The 22286-nt window shown below is 42.7% G+C and overlaps 1 protein-coding gene across 1 annotated transcript in view; it reads left to right on the plus strand.

Annotated features, from left to right (window-relative positions):
• Window positions 1–21511, plus strand: part of LOC141108120 (insulin receptor substrate 2-A-like) — a 33640-nt gene extending 12129 nt beyond the window's left edge. The window contains exon 2 of the mRNA XM_073599379.1: window positions 17819–21511. Within this exon, the coding sequence (XP_073455480.1) occupies window positions 17819–17823 (5 nt within the window). The 3' untranslated portion in view covers window positions 17824–21511. The remainder of the gene's footprint in view (window positions 1–17818) is intronic.
• The last annotated feature ends 775 nt before the right edge of the window (window positions 21512–22286 follow it).

Below are 22286 nucleotides of genomic sequence, written 5' to 3' on the forward strand. Positions count from 1 at the left end.
CATATGCCTCTATAGTGTGTACTTGTCTTGATTAAGAGCACTATGTGACATTTCTGTCTGCTGCTTCATTCCTATATCGGCATGAATCACTTCTGACAAGTTTTCCTGACACCAAGAGAAAAAACAGGAGGAATTTCCACCTGATTGACCACCTCAGCTCTGTTCCTCTGTGCTGTGTAAAGGGGGTGTGTCCATTCTCTCCAGTCAGGTCGCAGAGATCTCCTCACTGAGCTCTGCAGAGTACTTCAGCTCTCCGCTCCCTTTTTTCTGACAGCCTGTACAAGCTTTATAAATTCTAGATGCACAGGTACAATTTTTGTAGATAGATGTTTCATCTCTGTGTATAACCAGAGGCCAGTCACTTCACTGGGTATATGTAAGGTTTAACAGCCACTCTAAACCATCTTTTATGGCTAGCCACATATTCTGTACTGGACATTGCTTTAGTCATTCAGAGACATTACCACTGGTTTGTGTTTTTTATTTATTTGTTTTCCCCAAGCCATTCTTGTTTAACTTTTAAAGTGGAAGTCCACCCTAAGGCCCCTTTCATACGGAGCTGTCAGTTTTTACTCATCCACTTGCTCAGCGGGGATCGCTTCGTTGATCCCCGCTGAGCCGGCGGGTGACGGGTCCCTGCTCACTGTGCAGAGACAGACCTGTCAGATCTCCGCTTTCCTCTATGGGGATCTGATGAAAATTGACCGCTTGTCTGTTTTCATCCGATCCGCCAGACGGATGGAAAATAGGGTTTCCATCCGTCTGGATTGATTGGGTGTCAAACTGACAGGCGGATCTGAACGGTCCGCCCGTGTGAAAGGGGCCTTACACTTAAAGTGATTTGTAAGGGTTTGTTTAAAAAACAAAAAACAAGGCTGTCATAGTTGCCTCCACCTTGCAGCTCGTTCTGCACCTGCTCTTCTGGGGTCCCTCGGAGGCTCTCGCGGCACCTCCCTGCATCAGATAACCCCCTTTGGAAAAGCACGCTCATGAGTCCAGCATTTGGCGTCCATAGAGGCCGAATGCAGGACTCGGCACCACCCCCTGGTGCCCGCATCATTGGATTTGATTGACAGCAGCGGGAGCCAATGGCTGAGGTGCTATCAATCTATCCAATGAAGAGCCGAGAACCCTGGGCAAAGAGACAGCGCTTCCCCATAGGGTCAAGTTCCAGGGCTCAGGTAAGTAAAGGGGGGGGGGGGGCGGGGGGCTGGGGGGCCTGTCACTGCCAGGTGTTTTTCACCTTATTGCATAGGATGCATTAAGGTGAAAAAATACGAGGGTGTACAACCCCTTTAAATTCTCACCCTGCAATCATTGTAAGCTATAGTTCAGCCTTATGTCTCAAATGAAAAAAATGCCAGTTTTTCTACCCATTTTTTATTTTGCAGAATTCAGTGCCGTCACATGACCAATTCTACTTCCTTCTGAGAGTAAAATCAGCCAGTGGGTGTGGTTGCTGAAAGCTAGTGACTTCCTGGGAGGGACACTGTTCCTGTGTAGCCAGTGGGCGTCTATAGGATGGGAGGAGCTGATCACAGATTCCTGCCCAGTGTTCTCTCATCGTACATCCTAATGCACGAGAAAATGAAGTAATAAAAAGCCCCATCCACACAGAGGGGAGAGGAGTGGTGCAGTGCACCATATACAGAATAGCTGTGCACAGGAGAAGGGAGCTGGACATGGGGGGGCACCCGTTCCCATCTATGTGACTTTGAAAATCAGCGACTTTGAAGAGGTACCTGCAATGCTTTGATGCGACTTTGATCCAGAGAGCGTAAAGTTGGATCAAATCTGTACTCTAAATTGTGACACTTTGGGGTCGCAATAGTGGAAACGTAGACTAAGGCTCTGTTTCCGCTAACGTGACTTGTCATGTGACTTTGGACAAATAAAGTTGCATGACAAGTCACAGCCCATTGATTTCAATGGCACCCATTCCCATCTATGCGACTTTCAAAATAAGCAACTTTGAAAAGGTACCTGCAATGCTTTGATGCGACTTTGATCCAGAGAGAGTAAAGTTGGATATAAGTTACACTCCAAAGTCGCACTCTAGCCTTAGGCTACATTTCCACTAGTGCGACTCCAAAGCTGTGCGATTTTAAGTGCTTTGATCCAACTTTAAACTCTGGATCAACTCCCATCAAAGTAGTGCAGGCACCTCTTCAAAGTCGCATAGATAAGAACATTTGCCATCGAAGCAAATGGGCTGTAACTTGTCATGCAACTTTGTGTCCAAAGTTGCATGACAAGTTACACTAGTAGAAATGGAGCCTCAAACTCATTTGTAGCTAACTTGCTCACATGTAGCTCCCTCAGCTGGGCGTGTGCCACACCATGCCATCATTGTGCCCATCACAGTGCCATGCAGAAACAACCATGTGGTTGTACACTGTAGAAAATCTGCAGCATGTTGCAATGTAATCTATCTTCCAGTTTCTAACAAACAGAATATACTTCCAAAGCCTGCCCCCTCCCCCTCTCTCAGGAGAAATTTCTGGTCAAAAACGAGGCTTTGAAGGAGAGGAGGGATGGAGGTGGGGGTGTGTATCAGAGAAGGACAACAGTTTTAGGAAGTGAGAGGCCCCCCATGCAGAGTTCAGAAATAAGGAAGTAAGGTTGTCCCTGAAGAACGGGAAGAAGCTGATTTGTCTGGCTCTGATTAGACTTTCTAAGCGACACAAACCACTATACAGAAAATAAAATTAAATAAACATTTTCATTTTTGACTGGATCTCCACTTTAGCCACCTCAGCCACGGAAGATTTGGCTGCTCAATGACCAGGCCATTTTTGCGATGCGGCACTGCGTCTCTTTAACTGACAATTGCGCAGTGGTGTGACGTTGTACTCAAAATTGATGTCGTTCCCCCCCCCCACAAATAGAGCTTTTTTTTGATAATATTTGATCATCTGCAATTTTTGTTTTTGGTGCTATAAACCAAAGAGTGACAATTTTGAGAAAAACACAATATTTTGTACTTTTTGCTATAATAAATATCCCCAATTTTTTTGGTACTAAAAATCGCAATAAGCGTATATTGATTTGCGCAAAAGTTATAGCGTCTACAAAATAGGGGGAAGATTTATGGCATTTTTCTTTTTTACTAGTAATGGCAGTGATCAGCGATTTATTTATTTTTTTCTTTTGACACATTTTTGGGACATTGGCATTTATACAGCGATCAGTGCTATATAAATGCACTGATTACTGTGTAAATGTCACTGGCAGGGAAGGGGTTAACACTAGGGGGTGATCAAGGAGTTAACTGTGTTCCCTAGGGAGTGAGTTTAACTGTGGGGTGAGGGGACTGACTGGGTGAGGAGAGCGATCGTTGTTCATACTTTGTATGAACAACAGATCAATCTCCTCACCCCTGACAGCACGGAGATCTGCCTGTTTACATTGACAGATCTCCGTTCTGTCTGTGTGGAGCGGGGGCCCGGTGGTCATCGCGACCACCGGACACGCGCATCATCTCTGGGTGCGCGCTTGCGCCCCCTACTGGTCAAAAGTTGAACCGATGTACAGTTACGTCGGTTGGCCCAGGGGAGCCAACCAGCCGCAGTACAACTGTGGTGTCTGGTCGGGAAGGGGTTGAGTTAAAGTTGGGGGTCATTGTTTCTTGTTTATTACATTATGGCTTCTTGCACACTGGCTTAAAAACCTTTTTGCTTCTACAGGAGTTTTGAGTTCTGCCTGTAGACGCAGCTCAATGTAATCCTATGTGTCCATGCACATTAGGACATTTACAGGCATATTTTGAGTTCAATGTTTAGAAGCAGGAAAAAACCCTTCTGGTTCGTGTTTGATTGGAGCTCACTGACAGAAAAAAAAAAGTTAAACTCATCTAGACTTTGTACAAAAAATGCTCTATATGAGCGTTTTTTACTCCCAAGAGAAGACATTTTTTAAGCCCAGTGTGCATGCAGACTTAAAGTGGTTAACCCACTTTTGTTACTTGCTGCCATCCTCTCTGCAGCATTATACTAAGGCTGGCCATACACTATTCAATTTTCCTGTTCAACTTTCCTTTAGATTTACCAAAACCATATAATAGGAGGTCAAACCTAAACACTTTCAATTTGGATGCAATCAGGCAGGCCCTTGTACTACATAGTTGAAGGTAAATCTAAAGAAAATTGAACAGGAAAATTGTATGGTGTATGGCCAGCTTAATTGTCCCTGTGCCTGTGTTCTGTAAAAAAGCTGGTGTCTCTCCAACTCACAGCTGCAGTGGGTGGGGCTGAGCCCTCCCGCTGACATCAGCTGGGGAGGAGTGGGAGAGCAGAGATACAGAGCTCCAAGCTGTCGACAATCGGCTGAGTGGCAGGAGCGGAGCTCATACAGGTACAATCCTGCATATTTTTTTTTTTTTTTTTACATTACACAGGCACAGGGACAATTGGTATACTGCTGCAGAGAGGATGGCAGCATGTAATATGTGAAATGAGAGCAGCAGGAGTGGGGGGGGGGCAGGCACTGGTAGAGCAGAGACAGACGGGGGGGGGGGGGGGGGTGAAGGACACAGGAGACAGATAGCAGGCTGCGGCTTATGGAATCACGCAAACAAACCACAATGTCAGGGGCTCAGCAGCCATGATTATCGTGGTCTGTTTGCAAAGGAGAGGGCATAGCTAGGCAGGATCAGCCAGGTATTTTAGGTGGTATGGGGGTCCAAATAACACAGCACAAGCACTGTGCTGTATAACATGCTTTAAGGGAACATTTATCTTTAATTTTTTTTTTTTTTTTGGGTTAACAAACGCTTTAAGCTTTCCATTAACATTTACCTTTTATTTTGCTAGTTTCATGCTGCCACCCTGATGCTTCTTGGTAGGGATGGCGTGTTTTTGATCTGCACTGTTTAGAGAGTAACTGCTTTTTGTTAAGAAAAAAAAGAATCTCCCTGGGTAATCCATATACATTGCAGGGATTTTACATTGTTGCAGATTCCTACCTGTTTCTGCTCTGAAAAAGATTGCAGAGTGAGTTTAAATGGGTGTGGCTTTTATTATTAGCTGATGCACTTGCAGTGCTCTAATGAGAAAATGCAGGGTCTCCATCCGTATAGAAGTGGTTAACCCCTTTGGAATAACTCACCAAAAGTAACATTTTGTTGCAGAGGATGCCTAAAATTTGACTTGTAGAAGTGCAGACTTCTGGGAAATTGTGTAAGCCAATCACACAAGCAGGAAATGAGATTTCCGGGGGTGTTCTATACATCATCTGTGTACAGAGCGCCTCCAGGTTGACATATTGCATTTAATTTTACAGAAAATTATGGCTCTGCAGATTGAAAAGGAAATTTCATTTTTAATAACCTTCAAGTACAATATGGCTTGTGTAGCAATTGTATATGCAATATTTTAATTACTACAGTTTTCCCACAAAATTGAAGTTTGCTCTTCAATGTTTTAGCCATCAGACCAAAACACTTTTGCATAAGCATGTTTTAGTCTTGCCATACCATATAAGCTATTTTCAGCTACCTTAAGAGTCTTCTAGGGGCCTTTGGCAAACTGTAGCTGAGATGTCATGTGAGCGGACGGGGACCTTGCACCTCCCTTAAGAAAATAATTCCTATTGTGGCTGTTATAGTTGCGACATTGGGCTGCATAAACCTATTTACAAGGCCTGTGATACCTGTGTTGTCCTCTTCACACCCACCATTCTTGTGCCACAGGTTCTGTAATATGACATTATCTCTTGTTTTATTCTTCATTGAAAGCCAGCTGTGTCTTCCTGGTGCTCAGTCAGCGCCCTGATAATGTGGTGCCAGGTCGTGCGCAGATGGAGACATGGCACTGTGTAAATCTGCTGACTTGTTGCCATGGTGTTTTGAGCGAGATATCGTGAGATTTTACAGAAATTGCAACTGCAGCCTTCTGGTATATGTAATCTAGGTATTCAGGGAGGCAACAGGAGGGAGAAGTTCACAAAAGTGAAAGGGATTTTCTACAGAATAATCCAAAAATGTTATTCACAATTGATAAACTTAATACTGGTAGATATACATTACAATTAAAAGAGGAAACCATATACATAAAAACACTCAAAGTGATTTGACACACATATACACCATAGACCTGCGTATGTAAGCAGTCATTACGTAACATATAAAGTATCCCATGAAAATGCTAGTTGTGTGGTTGCTGCCCTGATCTTGCTTCAGCACTTTGAGTCAAGAACGTCAAAAGTCCTCACCCTGTTTCTTGTGCCAGGAGAGTGTGGAAACATTAGGTTTAACATGACAGGAGAGGTTCACTAGGACAGTCCTTATTTCTTTCATAACTGGTTCCTTTGAATGTAAATTCGTATAAATCAATTTTTTTGTATTTTTTTTTTTTTTTTTTTTTCCCAGCAGGGAAATATTTTGTATCCTTTTCTGCCCTTCTGAGAATGCTAGTTGGCTGTTCTCCGAACCTTCTGGGATCAGCACATTGAGTCGCTGACCCTAATCAAGTATGGAGAAGTGTCAGACGGCCTTATCTTCATATATGCTCCACGTTGCTGGTGCAGAGTATTTGGACCAAAAGGATCAGTGTGATTGCCAGGCAACTAGCATTTTATAGTTCTGCAGTGGCTTCCCCGAAGCTAGGGTCAGGATGACAGCCTTGGACCCTGTACTAAAAAAGAGTCTGAAATGGATGCTCTAGCTTTTCCTGTCATATTTCCTTTAGAATAATTAACCTTTGATGAAAGCAACCGTCCCTGTTGCTTGTGCCTGTGATATTAGTTCTGAGGCAGTAGATTTGCTGCTTTGGAACTAATATGTGGCATATGAATTGCAGAAATGCTCCTTCCAATAAAGCCAAATTGCAAATGTATTTTGCTTCATGTCCTTTACTGTTGTCTTCAAAAGGTTAGTTAGCCCAATTTTATTTATTTTTTTTTATATTGTAAAAGATAATGTTACGCCGAGTAAATTGATACCCAGCATGTCACGCTTCAAAATTCCGCCCGCTCGTGGAATGGCAACAAACTTTGACCCTTAAATCTCTATGGGCGAAGTTTAAATATTTACTACAGGTTACCAGTTTTGAGTTGGAAGATGTCTAGTGCTAGAATTATTGCTCTTGCTCTTAGAGCCCTTGCACAATGGGGCGGGGGGCGGCGTGGGCGGTAAAACGCCGCTATTAGCGGCGTTTTACCGTCGGTATGCGGCCGCTAGTGGGGCGGTTTTACCCCCCGCTAGCGGCCGAGAAAGGGTTAAATACCACCGCAAAGCCCCTCTGCCATCCCATTGATTTCAATGGGCAGGAGCGGTAAAGGAGCGGTATACACTCCGCTCCTTCACCGCTCCGAAGATGCTGCTAGCAGGACTTTTTTTACCGTCCTGCCAGCGCATCGCTCCAGTGTGCAAGCCCTCGGGGCTTGCACACTGGAATGAAAGCAGCGGCACTTTCGGGGCGGTTTGCAGGCGCTATTATTAGCGCAATAGCGCCTGCAAACTGCCCCAGTGTGCAAGGGCTCTAACGATCGCGGCGATACCTCACATGTGTGGTTTGAACACCGTTTTCATATGCGGGCGTGACTTGTGTATGCATTCGCTTCTGCTCGCGAGCTCGACAGGGCACTTTAAATTTTTTTTATTATTATTTTTACTTTTTATTTTTACACTATCCTTTTTTGTTTTGTGTTTTTTTTTTTTTTTTTAATGTGGGTTACTTTTATTCCTATGACAAGGAATGTAAACATCACTTGTAATAGAAAAAAATGTGTTTCAAAAAACCTCAGATCTGTAATTTTACACTTAAATGCGGAAAAAAAAATCCCCTTTAAGACCATTGGGCAGAAGTGACGTTTGACATCGCTTCCACCATCCAATAGAATGGAGCTGAGTGGGGGCCATCTTTCCCTCGCTTGGCTCCAGGCTGTTGAGGGGAGAGGACCCGATCGTCTCCATAGCTACCGATGGCTCCGTTAAGTGGCAGAGACGACCGGAGCGTGGGGGGGGGGGGGCACCTTTCCCGCGCCAGATAAAAAATGATCTTGCAGTGAATCTGCCGTAGAGACCATTTTTATCCGAAAGCGGACCGCCCGTTGTTGAAGAGGATACTGGGGTTATGGCAGCTAGCTGCTGCCATGGCAATGGTATTCCATTTCAAACAGCTGACGTACAAAGACGGCGGTCCACAAGTGGTAAGAGGAGGTAAACCCTTGATTTAAAAAAAAATAAATAAATTCTCCCTCCCCTGCAAAGTAAAGACATAATGTGCTAGTATGAATCGCTGCAGGCTGCATTCATCTTTGCCCCGTTTTCTTCCGGGCTGCGGACTCTGGCTCTGTGACTGGCCGGAGCCGCTTGCGCCAATGACATCATCAGCGCAGTATACTGTTATATCTCCAAAACATGCGCCGTTTAGAAGATATCATTTACAGTACCTATAGGTAGGCCTAGAATAAGGCTTACCTATAGGTACAAAGTGTAAAGGGAGGTTTACAACCTCTTTAACCACTTGCCGACTAGCTGCTGTCATTATACTGCATCAGGTCGGCACAATCCCGCGAGCTGTCATAGCTATACATCAGCTGCTTTAAGTAGGATAGCAAGCACATGCCCGCTGCACTGATGACTGCCGGCTACGAGCGATCGCGGACACGAGAGGCAGAACAGGGACGTGTGTGTAAACGTACAAATCCTGTTCTGTTCTGAGAGGAGATGCAGAGTGTGAGTTCCTAATAGCTAGGAACCATAATCTGTCATCTCCTATAGTCATTCCCCTCCCCCTACAGTTAGAACACGCAGTCATGGAACGCGGTTAACCCCTTGATCGCCCCACTAGTGTCAACACCTTCCCTGTCAGTGACATACAGTAATCAGTGCATTTTTATATCACTGATCGCAGTATAATTGTCAATCGTCCTAAAAATGAGTTAAAAGTGTCCGATGTGTCCGCCATAATGTCGCAGTCACGCTAAAAATCGCAGATCACCTCCAATACTAGTAAATAGAATAATAATAAAAATGCCATAAATCTATCCCCTATTTTGTAGACGCTATAACTTTTGTGCAAACCAATCAATATACGCTTATTGCGATTTATATATATATATATATTTTTTTTTCCCCAAAAATATGTAGATGAATACATATCAGCCTAAACTGAGAAAAAAGTTAGCTTTTTTAAAAAAAATTGGGGATATTTTCTTATAGCAGAAGAAAAATGCAGAGATCACCAAAAGAAAGCTCTATTTGTGGGGAAAAAGGATGTGCATTTTGTTTGGGTACAGCGTCGCAGGACCGCGCAATTGTCAGTTAAAGGGATGCAGTGCCATATCGCTAAAAGTGCTCTGGTCATTGAGCAGTCAAATCTTCCGGGCTAAAGTGGTTAAAGGGCCCTGAGTTTTCATGATGAAACCTTTTTTTCATTATAATTGTTGTGCTGATGAGTGAGTGTGAATGGGTGCTGGTGTTTCGTCTGATTCGGCGACCCGTGAATTTGTAACAGAAGTGACATTCCATTACGGCTATCTTGGTACACCCCACACTTGTCCACTGTAAGGATACATTGAGAAAGCGGCAAGCTGACATCTTTGTTCAGCCCTCGGAGTCTTGCATTTCACACTTATTTTTAGCAGCAAACTGAACTTTATATAGTGAAATACAGGATTTCCCTTAACGTCTTTCAGGACAGCACCTGAGAGTGGCTCCTTCACCTTGTCAGGAAACACACCTCCACCAAACTTTAAAAGGAGGCGGCTCCTTCCCACATGTTGCCAGTTTTTTTGTTTCCTCCGGAAGGGAACGCTTAGTGGGGAGTTAGGAGCTCTCAAGGTGCTGTCCTGAGAGGCCAGGCTGCCTGCTCCACCATTTTTTTTTTTTTTTTTTCTTTTCCCTACCTCAGAGAGCCAGTACCTCCAATTTCCACAGGTGATACAGAATCTGTCGGATGGGCGGCTCCTCCATTGTCAGTGCTCGGGAGAGCCGGGACTGCTCCAGGGGCTGCCGCTTGGAAGTGGCGGCGGACATCTTTTTTTTTTTTTTTTTTCTCAGGTCCGGCCGCTTCTCTGAACGCTGCCGCCATCTTGGAATGGGCAGTCAGTGGACTGCATCTGCTGGAAATGAGGTACCTGGAAATAGGGCGGCGTCATTTCTGCCGGAAAGGGGAGGGAACAGGTCTGGTGCTTATATTTCCAGTTCCAGTCCGTGCGGACACGCTAGTGGAGTCTAGAACCGGTATTTAGCCACATACATCGCACTGCAGGGATGCGGTGGGATTTGAGTTGGGTTTCCCCCTAGTGGCGGGGCCTGTCTGGTCACATGAGGCTTGTGGTTTTCTCACTGTGCACCTGTGGTGAGCATATTGCAAGCGTTCAGGTTGACTCAATAGGATGGTTTTTTCCCTTGTCACGGCAGGCCAAGAGCTCTGATCCGGGGGTTAAAAGAAAATACCCTTCATGTAAAGCAAAATTACCTCTACTGGGCGGCTATGTTGGTGTCGGTTTACTGGTGGTTTCAAGGTTCTAAAATGAATGCAGCAGTCTGCCTTGAGGCAAACTATTTGGGCTCCCTTACTGATCTACGTAACTTTCCCTATCGAGGTCCGGGTGCGTATACGCGAGTTCCTGAACCCACTCGGGCAACTTGGAGGGTGTGGGTGGCTGCAAGACGTAGATTCCTCTCTCCGGGTCAGTTATCACCGGCGAACCCGTTATGGGGAAATCCAGCTCTTAACCACTTCCGGACTGTGCCTGACCCACAGCTTTGGGCCAGGTTCGGCATCACAACCATAGAACAAATTATGCCCAGAGGGGAATTGCTCTCTATCACGGAAATAATGAATAAATTCCAGCTGCCCGGAGGGATGAGGTTTAGATGTTTTCAACTAAGACATGCGGCACGGGCTCAGTTTCCTCAGACGCCTTTACTTCAGGCAGATCCCATTGAGGAGCTATTGGCGTCTGGAGATGTCTCCAAGCCCCTTTCCACCTTGTATGCTGTACTCCTGGGTAAGGACTCTCCTAAAATAGCAAAATTATGGGACAGTTGGCACACCGACATTCCATCATTAGACAGAGAGGATTGGGAGGAATGTCTAGATAATGGCCCTAAACTGGTGATTGCATCCAGGGATAAGTTAATCCAGGTCAAATTTATACATAGGACTTATTACACCCCACAGAGACTCCATCGCATATTCCCTGATAGAGATCCTATGTGTAACAAATGTAAGTGCCAAATTGGAACTTTTTTCCACATGTTCTGGGAATGCCCATTGATAGCAACATATTGGTGTGCAATATTTGCAGAGATAAACTCCAGGTTGCAAATGTCCATACCAATCACTCCGGAGTTGGCCCTTCTCGGGATTCATGACAATGAACAGAGAGCCTATCACTTAAAACTGCTTATTTCCCTTCTACTTTTTTATGCCAAGAAGGAGATACTGATGAAGTGGACAGACCCCTCACCCCCGACAGTGTCGGCCTGGGAGGCACAGATTGAGGCAGTTATACCTATGTACAGAATCACATATATTAATCGAGGTTGTCCATGGAAATTTGAGAAGGTGTGGACACCTTGGCTCTCATCTTAGGGGGCCACGGTGGATTCATGTATTATGTGGGGGGGAGGGAGGGGTAATCCCCGGATACATGAGGTACTTTTCTCTGTGATCATTTTGTCTAGAACGTTGACATGTACTGATGTTTCACCTCCTGCACATGTATGACACTGCTATGCGTTTGCTCATGCTTATCTGTCATGTAGTGTTCTGTATTATGTCAAGAGGTATTATGTAACCTTCTTCCTTGCGATACAATAAAGCACACCTGTTTGTTAAAAAAAAAAAAAAAAAAAAGCAAAATTACCTGAAGGCTGGAAAAAGACACTATGTCGAGCATGCATTGACTCTTTAGTGAAGGAAGAGGCTTCTTCCGCATGCAGCGATTTGATTGCATCAGTCAAAAAGGAACTGCATGCCATCATTCAATCCTTACGATCTTCGCACGCAAATCCATCCCTAAGTCAGCCATCCGCCTCACAATCCTCTCAGAGCTCACTGTTAGTCCTGGCAGTGGAGGCAGGAGTAGGTTCTCATAACCGGGAAGGGCATTCTCCCTCACATTCTAAGGAAGAGCCGGATGAGGAGGAGGACGAGGTGGAAAATGCACCTTCTAAATATAAATTGTCTTTGGAGCAAGTAGACAACCTACTAAGGGCAATTTATGCTACCTTGGGTCTAGAGGAAAAGTGAAAAGAATTGTCTTTGCATGACAGGATGTATGCAGGACTTGTAAAACCCAAAAATCGTACTTTTCCAGTCCACGCTGTAATTGCTGAGACCATTAAGAAAGAATGGGCTGAACCAGAAAGAAAGCATTTCTTCCCAAGGGCCCATAAAAGGAGGTTCCCCATTCAATGAAGACCCAGCAGCACTTTGGAACAAAGTTCCAAAACTCGATGCAGCCTTTTCTCAGGTTTCAAGATAGACTGAACTGACATTTGAGGACATGGGGATTTTAAAGGACACATGGATAAAAAGATGGATCAACCGCTTAAGAGGGCTTGGCAATCCATCGTGGGCAACCTCAAACCAGCAGTGGCGACTACTTGTGTCTCTAGGAGTATGGAATATTGGGTGAAATCAGCTTAAAGCTCATATATAAGCTGATTCCCCCAAGCAAGAAATTCTCAATTCCTTTACGACTTTGTCAGCAGCTGTAGCTTATGTTTCAGATGCATCAGCAGAAGCTATTAAGATGATAGCAAAAGCTGCAGCCCTAACTAACTTAGGACGCTGTGGTTAAAAACTTGGCTGCGAGATGCGGCATCCAAAAACAAGCTAAGCGGGTTTCCATGCTTAGGGGACTTATTATTCGACCCTGATTTGGATTCAGTTCTTGACAGAACTGCAGATAAAAAGTCCTTTCCTGTCAAGAAAAAACAGCCAGTCAAATATGTCTCTTTTCGTCCTCAAAGGGATCAGGAACAAAGTAACAAACCTCAAGAGAAAAAGAAAAATTGGTCAGAGCAGAGGGGAAAAGGCAAAGAAAATGTGCTTTTCCATCCTCCTGCGTCAACCAGCAAAACTCAATGACAGCCTGTTACAAGTGGGAGGAAGGCTTCAAAATTTTCTCCCTTATTGGGCAAGCGTGACGGAAAACCAGTATATTCTGAGCATGCTGTCCCAAGGTTACAAAATAGAATTTTCGGATCACCCCCCAGAAAGGTACTTTGTAACAAGCCTACCAAGAGATGCAACAAAGGCCGTAGCTATGAAGAACCTGTTAAAGTATATGAGGCAACAAGGGGTTGTGACTCAGGTACCACTGGGGGGGAACGTTATCGGGGATTCTATTCCCATATATTTCTGATTAAAAAAAAACTGGAAGTTTTCGATTAATCCTCAACTTAAAACCACTAAACAGATCAGTCCTATACAAGAGGTTTCGTATGGACTCTATCTTCACGGTCAGAAACCTATTGACCAAGGAGTGCTTCATGGCATTGATCGACCTACGAGATGCACATCCCTATAGCCCCTCAGTCTAAAGATTCCTAAGGATGGCGATAAACATGGGGAATGATATCTGCAGTTCAAGGCCCTTCCCTTCGGCCTTTCTTCTGCCCCGCGAATATTAACAAAGAATAAGCCCTCCCATCTCTCCGCCTTCAAGGGGTTGCAGTAATCTTGTACCTGGACGACCTACTCTTCTTAGACCCTTCCAGGGAGAAATTGTTAGAAGACCTGGGCAAGGCCCGCAGTCATTTAGAAACCTTGGGTTGGATTGTGAATGTTCAGAAGTCAAACTTCAATCCGGCTCAACAATTACAATTTCTGGGGTACCAAATAAGCTCAGTGGAGCAAAGAATTTTTCTTCCAGAAGAGGAAAAAAAATCAAAGTCCAAAGTCCAAAATAGCATAACAAATCGGGAAATGTCAGTCAGAAAGGTTTTGTCAGCCCTAGGAACTTTAACATCGACTATGCCAGCCATTCAGTGGGCGAGGCTACATTTCAGACCTCTTCAGAGTTTCCTCCTAAAGGCATGAAACCATAGGACAGAATCTCTGGACGCAAAGGTAAAGATTCCCACCAGAGTCAAACGATCACTTTGGTGGTGGAGAAATCAGGCAATTCTGTCAACAGGCCTACTATGGTCATTCCCAATAGAAAAAGTGGTGACGACGAATGCCAGCGTATGGGGGGGGGGGGGGGGGGGGCGACTTGGATCAGAACTTAGCACAGGGAGAATGGTCCCGGTCCGAGGCAAAAAGGTCCTCAAATTGGAGGGAAGTAAGGGCAGTCGCCTTAGCATTGGATGCTTTCTCCAATCTTCCAAAGTTTCCATGTCCAGATTCTATCAGACAACGCCACTTCCATAGCCTACCTGAACAAGCAGGGAGGCACAAGAAGCAAAATGCTTCAGTTGCTGGCATTAAAGATCCTAGAGTGGGCAGAGAGTCATTTGCTGTCCTTATCTGCAGTCCACCTCAAGGGTACATTAAACGTAGTGGCAGATTTTCTGACCAGGAGACGGACTCAGGAGGCAGAATGGAGCTTGAATCCAGAAGTTTTTGCAGTGGTCACCAGAGCCTGGGGCCATCTACAGGTGGACCTGTTTGCGGCAGAAGAAATTCCACAATTCCCGCTTTTCTTTTCCATTCACAGAAACAACAGTTCTCAGGGGATAGATGCCTTGGCACATCCTTGGAACTTTCATCTAGGTTATGCCTTTCCCCCGTTCCAGCTAATTCCGTTAGTATTAGGGATGCACCGAATGGGTTTTTTGGGGCCGAAACAATACCGAAAATAAATCTTCCTTGATCCCGAAAACCGATACCGAAAGTGACTGTTTTTAAACATATTTTTTATACAAGAGATGGCCAGAGACTGCAGAGATGGCCAGAGACTGCAGAGATGGCCAGAGACTGCAGAGATGGCCAGAGACTGCGGAGATGGTACAGGAGATGGCCAGAAACTGCGGACATGGTACAGGAGATGGCCAGAGACTGCGGACATGGTACAGGAGATCAATGCAGCCTCACCAGTGCCCGTCACATACAGCCAGCCTGTGTCCCCAGTAGTGCAGCCTGTGTCCCCAGTAGTGCAGCCTGTGTCCCCATTGCAGCCAGTGAAGGGAGAGGAGAGCCGCCGATCTGTCAAAGTGCCCGGACAAGGGGGAGGGGCTGTATGTGACGGCGCGCAGCGGGGAACACAGCTATTGAAATGAAAGCTGTGAAGTTCCCGGCGCTGTAATCAAACAGGCGGCGGCTCTTCTCTCTTCTACGATATAGGAAGCCCCCCTGATAGGCGGCACCAGGGGCGGGGGCGGAGCCCTGGCCCCGCCCCATTCGGTATTGGCAAAAATTCTCTTTCGGCTTTTTGCCTAAAGGGCCATTTTTGGCCGAAATTTCGGTGTATCCCTAGTTAGTATTGAGGAAAATACAAAAGGAAAAGATGTCCGTAATCCTGATTACTCCATTCTGCCAAAAAAGAGCTTGGTTTACCACCGTTCTGCAGATGGCAGTCAAACCATTTTGGCAGCTACCTCTCCAACAATATTTACTTCTGCAGGGTCCAATACATCACCCAGATGTGACCAGACTAAGCCTCAACGCCTGGTATCTGAGGAGAAGTTAAGGGACAAAGGTCTGTAAGAACCCTTAGTAACCACTTTACTTTCCAGTAGAAAAAAAGTAACTAGAAACATTTTTGCTAAATATCGAAAGGTCTACAAATCCTGGTGTCGTTCGACAAATAGAACTGTAGAAAATTTGGTGTCAGTATTGGAATTCCTACAAAATTGTGCAAAGGCCTTGCAATCAGCACACTTAAGGTGCAAGTGGCCACATTGGGAGTTTTTCTGGAGAGACCAGTCTCTTCTGAGCCCTTGGTCACAAGATTTTTTTTTTAAGGCACTTACTAGATCTAGACCAGCTCCAGCTAAGCATTTTCCCAAATGGGATCTATCAGTGGTCCTACAAGCCCTCACAAAGGAACCTTTTGAACCATTACAAGCAGTATCTCTAAGAAATCTAACCTTTTAAGACTTTATTTCTAGTTGCAATCACAACGGCAAGGAGCATTAGGGAACTCCACGCCCTATCGGTTAAAGAACCTTTCTTGTCTATCTACATAGTATTCTACTTAAAATGGATCTGGGGTTTTTTACCAAAAGTAACGTCAGTTCACAGCAGGTCGCAGGCGATCATCCTACCAACCTTTTGCTCAAACCCTTCGGGGGGAAAAAGAAAGCCTATTCCACAATTAGGATGTAAGAAGAATACTATTACATTACCTTGAAGTAACAAAGGATTTTAGGTCTTTGGACTCTTTCTACTTTTTTTCAGGCAAAAAGAAGGGCCGCCAAGCATCAAAGGGGTCAATTGCTAGATGGCTTAAATCCGCTATTCTGGCAGCCTACTCTGTCGAGGCTATCTCTTCCGTTGGGAATTTGAGTACTTTCTACCAGGGCTCAGGCCACTACATGGACAGAAAAAGCTGGTGCCACCCCAGATCAAATTTGTAAGGCGGCTGCATGTTTAAGTTACTTAACGTTTGTCCGTCATTACAAACTGGATCTTCTGTCAGCAAATTATCAGGCTTTTGGCAGAAAGGTCCTGCAGACTGTGGTCCCTCCCTAGTTGGTAAGTCTCGTTTATCCTCTCAGGTGCTGTCCTGAAAGACGTTAAGGGAAAATTTAAGTTAGGCTTACCGGTAACTTGTTTTCCAGGAGTCTTTCAGGACAGCAACAACCCGCCCTTATTGTTTGATTTTATGCTGTGACTAACCATATTCTGATTATGTGTTCCAGCTCGGGCCAGAGGTTCTCTACTACTACTGGCAACATGTGGGAAGGAGCCTCATTTTAAAGTTTGGAGGTGTGTTTCCTGACAAGTGGGAGGAGCCACTCTCTCAGGTGCTGTCCTGAAAGACTCCTGGAAAACAAGTTACCGGTAAGTCTAACTTGAATTTTCGAAACCCATCACTCTGCTTTGATGTTGCGTTATAAAAGCAGCGGTGTTCTGTCGGATTAGCAAACCTGTGAGATCGGCACGCTTGCTGCTGCTTTTAAAATTGAACATAAAAACAGATGGATTTCAAAATGCTGTATTTCACTATATAGGCTTTACTGGTAAAAATAAGTGCGGGGTGTACCAAGATGGCTGTGGCATAAAGTTACAAAATCTGACGAAACACCGCAGAGCACAGTTTAACAGGCTGCTGATCACATGATCTGTTAGTAAACAAGTTTTGTTGAAATGGATCTGCTTATGTGAGGATGAATCCAGAATGTGCCTTTCTTTTTCATAAAGTCTTTAGCAATATTCAGCTTTCTGGAATGACTCCTATGATTCAGGATATTAAATCCTAGCAGGTACCTGCAACAATACAATTTTGGAACTTGCAATGTTTTATTTTAAAGTTGTAAGCTGTCATCCTTATCTATAATTTACTACTTGATAAATTACTAACCAAGTCTGTAACTATATGGTAAAACCAGGATCAAGATGACCGTCCCAGAGCTTGGTAATTGTGGCTCCCATCTTCCAACCCATTTTATTTCCTGCTATGACTTTTGAAATATATATTATGTATTGCAATATTTTGTAAATTTTAAATGATATTTTTAAATCATGAACATTAAACCAAAGCAGAAATAAGCATATCATTTAATTTTGTACAGCATGCATAGTGATTTTTTTTTTTTTCCCCAAAAAAATGTATATGCATATATTTTTTTTTTTTTTTTTTTTTTTTTTAATACCCAGTATTACTATTAAGCAAGATCTGTGAGCATTTCATTTTGTACAGTTTCATTGTTCAGCATTAATTGACTTTATTTGTATTTTATTTTCCACAGACTGAGTGCATTACCATGGAAACCATAGAGAAGACTGTGTCACCCCAGCCTCTTTGCTGTAAAAACAGAATGAGGTGACTTGGGAAGACGGAATGCAGAGAGATAATGTGTGAAGCCGTGTTGAATTTCAAATGGACGCATACTTGCTTTCCCACACAGATTAAATGTACAGCAATTTAAAGCTTATATTGATGTGTTGGCAAAGGAAGCTTATTTTTTTTTCAGCATACTTATTTTTGTGAAGAAAAAGATGGCATATTTTGCAAATTGCATATGGGAGATTGCTGTGTTTTTCAGGAAGTGGCTCTGACTTGTGAAATTGTTCAGAACTGGCTTCCATAACGCTCTTGTGCCATTTTACTTCCTGGACCTGCCCCTCGAGTATTTTCACAATGTGCTACTGTAGCACCTAGGAGAGTGTAACACTATGCTTTAAGAATGTTTCCTAAAGTATAGCCAATTTCAGTTTATCTATATATTGGTTCTAATTTTTGGGTACAGATGAAACTACTATATATGTAAAATTAAGAGGTATTTTGAGGTTTTTCTTTCCCAAAGTCTACTTATTTTACTTGATCTATAATATGAAAAGATGTCTCGTTCAATGAACAAAGATACATTTTCTATGTAACATGAAGTTGTTATATTTTTTTTTTTAACCCCTTTGAAAACATTTTTGTGAATCCTGTGCATTTTTCTGCATCATTTACTTTATGTATTGGAAGTATCTGATTTCCCTCAGGTGCACATTTTGTATTTTTTTTTTTTTTTTCTCATGAGAAGATATACACTTTATTTAACATTAAGCAAAAGATGCAGTATTAATTTTATTAGTGAAATGTTAGTCTTTGTAACGAATGTAGGGGTGGCTTCCATGTTAATTCCCTAAATCCCTGTTTTTACAAAGACATAAACTTTGGTTCCCTGTGAAAGACGATGTGTGCTATAAATGACACTATTGGCAGTACAGCGTAAAAAAAATAATCTAACCAGACACTAATGAATACTGTGTTGCTCCTAAATTATGGGTACTCTGCCTTTTAAGGATGAGTATTGTATTGCATGATGTTGGTGATTAGTACACTTGTTTTAATTAGTAGTCCCCCCAAAATGTGTGTTGCTGTGCTTATACTCTTCTATCAAAGTTTGATTTAGTCTCTGTGAACAATGTATGCTGGAACACAAAGCTGCCCAATAATGTGTACACCATTTTTAAAGAGAACCAGTCACAGCTGGAATTATGCAAGACTCTTGACCATTCCATTTGTCCCCTTACTTTGGGCCTGTTCTTTTAATTTTGTGTCAAGCTCAGAGATCACCTGAACTTTGACAGTTGCTGCCTTGCCAAATACCTGACATTACCCTGTCTTCCCAGCTCCAAAGAGTGCATATTGGTATCAAACACAATTTTATCTGCCCTTTTTAAAAGGAATGTATTTTCTGTTTTTATATGTATAGTTTGTAATTTAGTGATATTTGTACATGGAGGTAGCCATATTTGTATATTGCATTCAAAGGCTCTGCTTCTTCCATAGCAGTGCCAAATGGTAGTACTTCTTAGCTGACTCATGGAAAACCATGCACTATGTAGTTGGGATCTCAGCAGCGGTTAAAGAGGACCAAATTTATGGTACTGGCTAATATGGGAATCTCTTGATTTAATACGGTAACAAAAGCATGAAAATGGTATCGCTTATAAATGTGAAAGTTGCATCAAAAATGATTATAGGGTATACACACCAATCTTTGAAGATATCTGCTAAGTGAAATTTGTTGACTTTTTTTCTTAAGTTTAACTGCAGAGTTTTATTTGACTCTGCTATGCACTCTTTAGAGTTGTGAGACGTTGTGTGAAGGCAGACAGCAGTTGTCACCCTTCAGATGACCTCTGACCCCCGGTACTTAAAGCATCAGACTCAGTACAGATAAATAAGGGGGACTGTATACCTTTCATAAGTAAACATGGCCTAGTACACAATTGAAATGCATACAGTATATGTGAATTGTTTGACCTGCCAAAATATTTGCAATTCTGTGCAGCCAGTCCTGTGCTTGGGCACTCCTGCCATACAATACTGTTAGAGCCTTACCTTTACTGCAATACCATGACAGCTTGTTCAAGAACACACCCCCAGCCTGCTGATTGGACAGTGAACAGTATCACTCTCCTCTTCTTTCTCCTTTTGGCATATACTGCAGCAGAGCCTAATTGTCAGTGCTGGCCCTGACTTTCCAAATGTGAGCCCTTCTGTGCAGCGGAATACAGGTCACTGTTATCCAGGTGAATTCAGGTACTTGCGCTAGTTATTAAAATACAATTTTTAATTGAAATAAAAAAGCATAACTGCATTTTTTTTTTTTTTTTTTTTTATCTGTCTGAACTTCAGTTCAATGGATTGTCCAAGATTTTTGCATAAGTCCCATTGTGACTGTTTTTTTTCTTTAATGTGAACCTGTGGTTTACTCATGCAGAGTAAAGACACAGGTTCACTTTAATGAGGACCACAACACCAGCAGGTAATACTTGCTTTGCTTTTGCTCCCTGGAGCTTCATTTAGGCCTTGGAAGTGAAGAGAACCGTAAGCCATGTATATATACCTTGTCTTGAATGTTACACAGGGCTGTTAGAATCTCATCCACTATCTAAATGGAGCAGTAGTTGAGGGGGGAGGTAAGTATAAGCTGCAAATAGGGCAGTCATTTAATGAAATCTGTTTATTTGCCCTGTATGAGCAAAGCAGGCCGGAGATGGTTTCCTAACTTTAACATTATGTATTTGCAACAGACTGAACGTTATCACAGGAAAAAATCAAATTGGTAAGATGGGAGTTCAGTTTTAGGTGGAGATAAGCTCGCACATTTTTGGACCATGTAGAAAGTACTAAATTTCTTAAGAAGCAATTTGGGTGGGAAAGTGTTTGTGTAAATGTACTTTTGTTTAAGAACTGGCTGGCTATATTGCCAACACTGCTGATAACCTGCTTCTGTATGAGTTCATTCGATTTCCATATCATTTGATAGTACTCAATTTTTTTTTTTACATTTTACAAAGTGCACCCTATCCCCTCATGGTATCATAGGGTTTGCTGCATTTGCCCCTTTATATACACTTTCATTTTTCATTGAAACAATAATAAATTATTTAATTTTCATGTTTCTAGCATGGGAAAGCGGTACACTAGATTTTGAAGTTAGAAATACAGACTTCTGTTTCATTTTGGTCTGTTTTAAAACTGTTATTTGGCTTGGTAATACACGAGTGTAAGTTTTAAACTACAGGTATTACTTTAAATGACATGTTTTTCAGGACAAGAGTTTTTATATTGGGTATAAACAATTTTCTCAATGCCATAGAAATCTTTGTTTTTAGTGACTGATGTTATCTTGCAGCTGCCAGTTTAAATCTTACAGATGGATAACCTCAGCATTTAGTAAGTTAAATGTCAAACAGGTACAGCATAAAATATGCAATCTCTTAGTTTACAAACAAAACTAATTTATTCAGTATTGTGCTGGAACATAACTTTTGGAATATGTAAAGCATATCATTAGATAATATCTTCCAGCTTTCAGTTTATGCTGCTGTATAGTATAAAATTTACCAATGATGGAAGAAGTGTGTCCTGTAAATTTAATTTCATATTGGAAAGTTATTTTGTCTGTACAAATTAATAAAACATGGTTGGTACTGTTTGTTATATCTGTTTCCTTCATGCATCTGCATAAGTAATTTATTTCTCTCTGTAAGTAACATCTTTTAGTACAGTTTTCATATTTGATAACGTGTTCTATCTATTTTTCTACCAGATTTTAGCATAGCTTATTGGGTGTTGATGTACTGTTCTTCCTTAATGCAATAAATACTGCTGCTTTTAGTTTTTTTTTTTTTTAATGCTTCAAAGCTTGTGTTTCCCTTTTAATGCCTTATTTCATGGAGTCTCAAACAGTAGTCATTCTGACCATTGCCTTGTCATCCATGTGTGGCTCCTGACTTCCGCTAAGGAAGCCACCTTAGCGGTGCTCATGACTATAAATATCTTTTATAGCTGAAATCCTGCTCCATTATATAAAACTTGATGAATCTTTTACATATTCTGGAATCTTTCTTTAGTCTACTCTTCTCTCCCTGTGCAGTATTGCGCATGTCAAGCGTAGCTCACAGTAGGATCAGTAATTACAATCATATAAATTGTGTAATAAAAAAAAAAAATCTGTTACGAATGAATGAAACTTGCAGCTCTAGCTATAATTCTTATCAATATCCTGACTAGTAAAAAGAGGGGGATTGGGGAAATTGGAACTTTAAATGACTCCATGACTGGGTATAGTCATGTGCCTCCATCCCTGTCATTCTGGCAACAAAAACACCACTGCAGCAAAAAAGAGCAGTAACGCAAACAAGTTTACATACATTGAATTCCATGTACATAGAAATGCACCCAGGACATGGTGCCAATTTCTAGCCTGG

This window comes from Aquarana catesbeiana, linkage group LG09 (assembly GCF_042186555.1).
Source record: "Aquarana catesbeiana isolate 2022-GZ linkage group LG09, ASM4218655v1, whole genome shotgun sequence".
NCBI classification, from domain to species: Eukaryota; Metazoa; Chordata; class Amphibia; order Anura; family Ranidae; genus Aquarana; species Aquarana catesbeiana.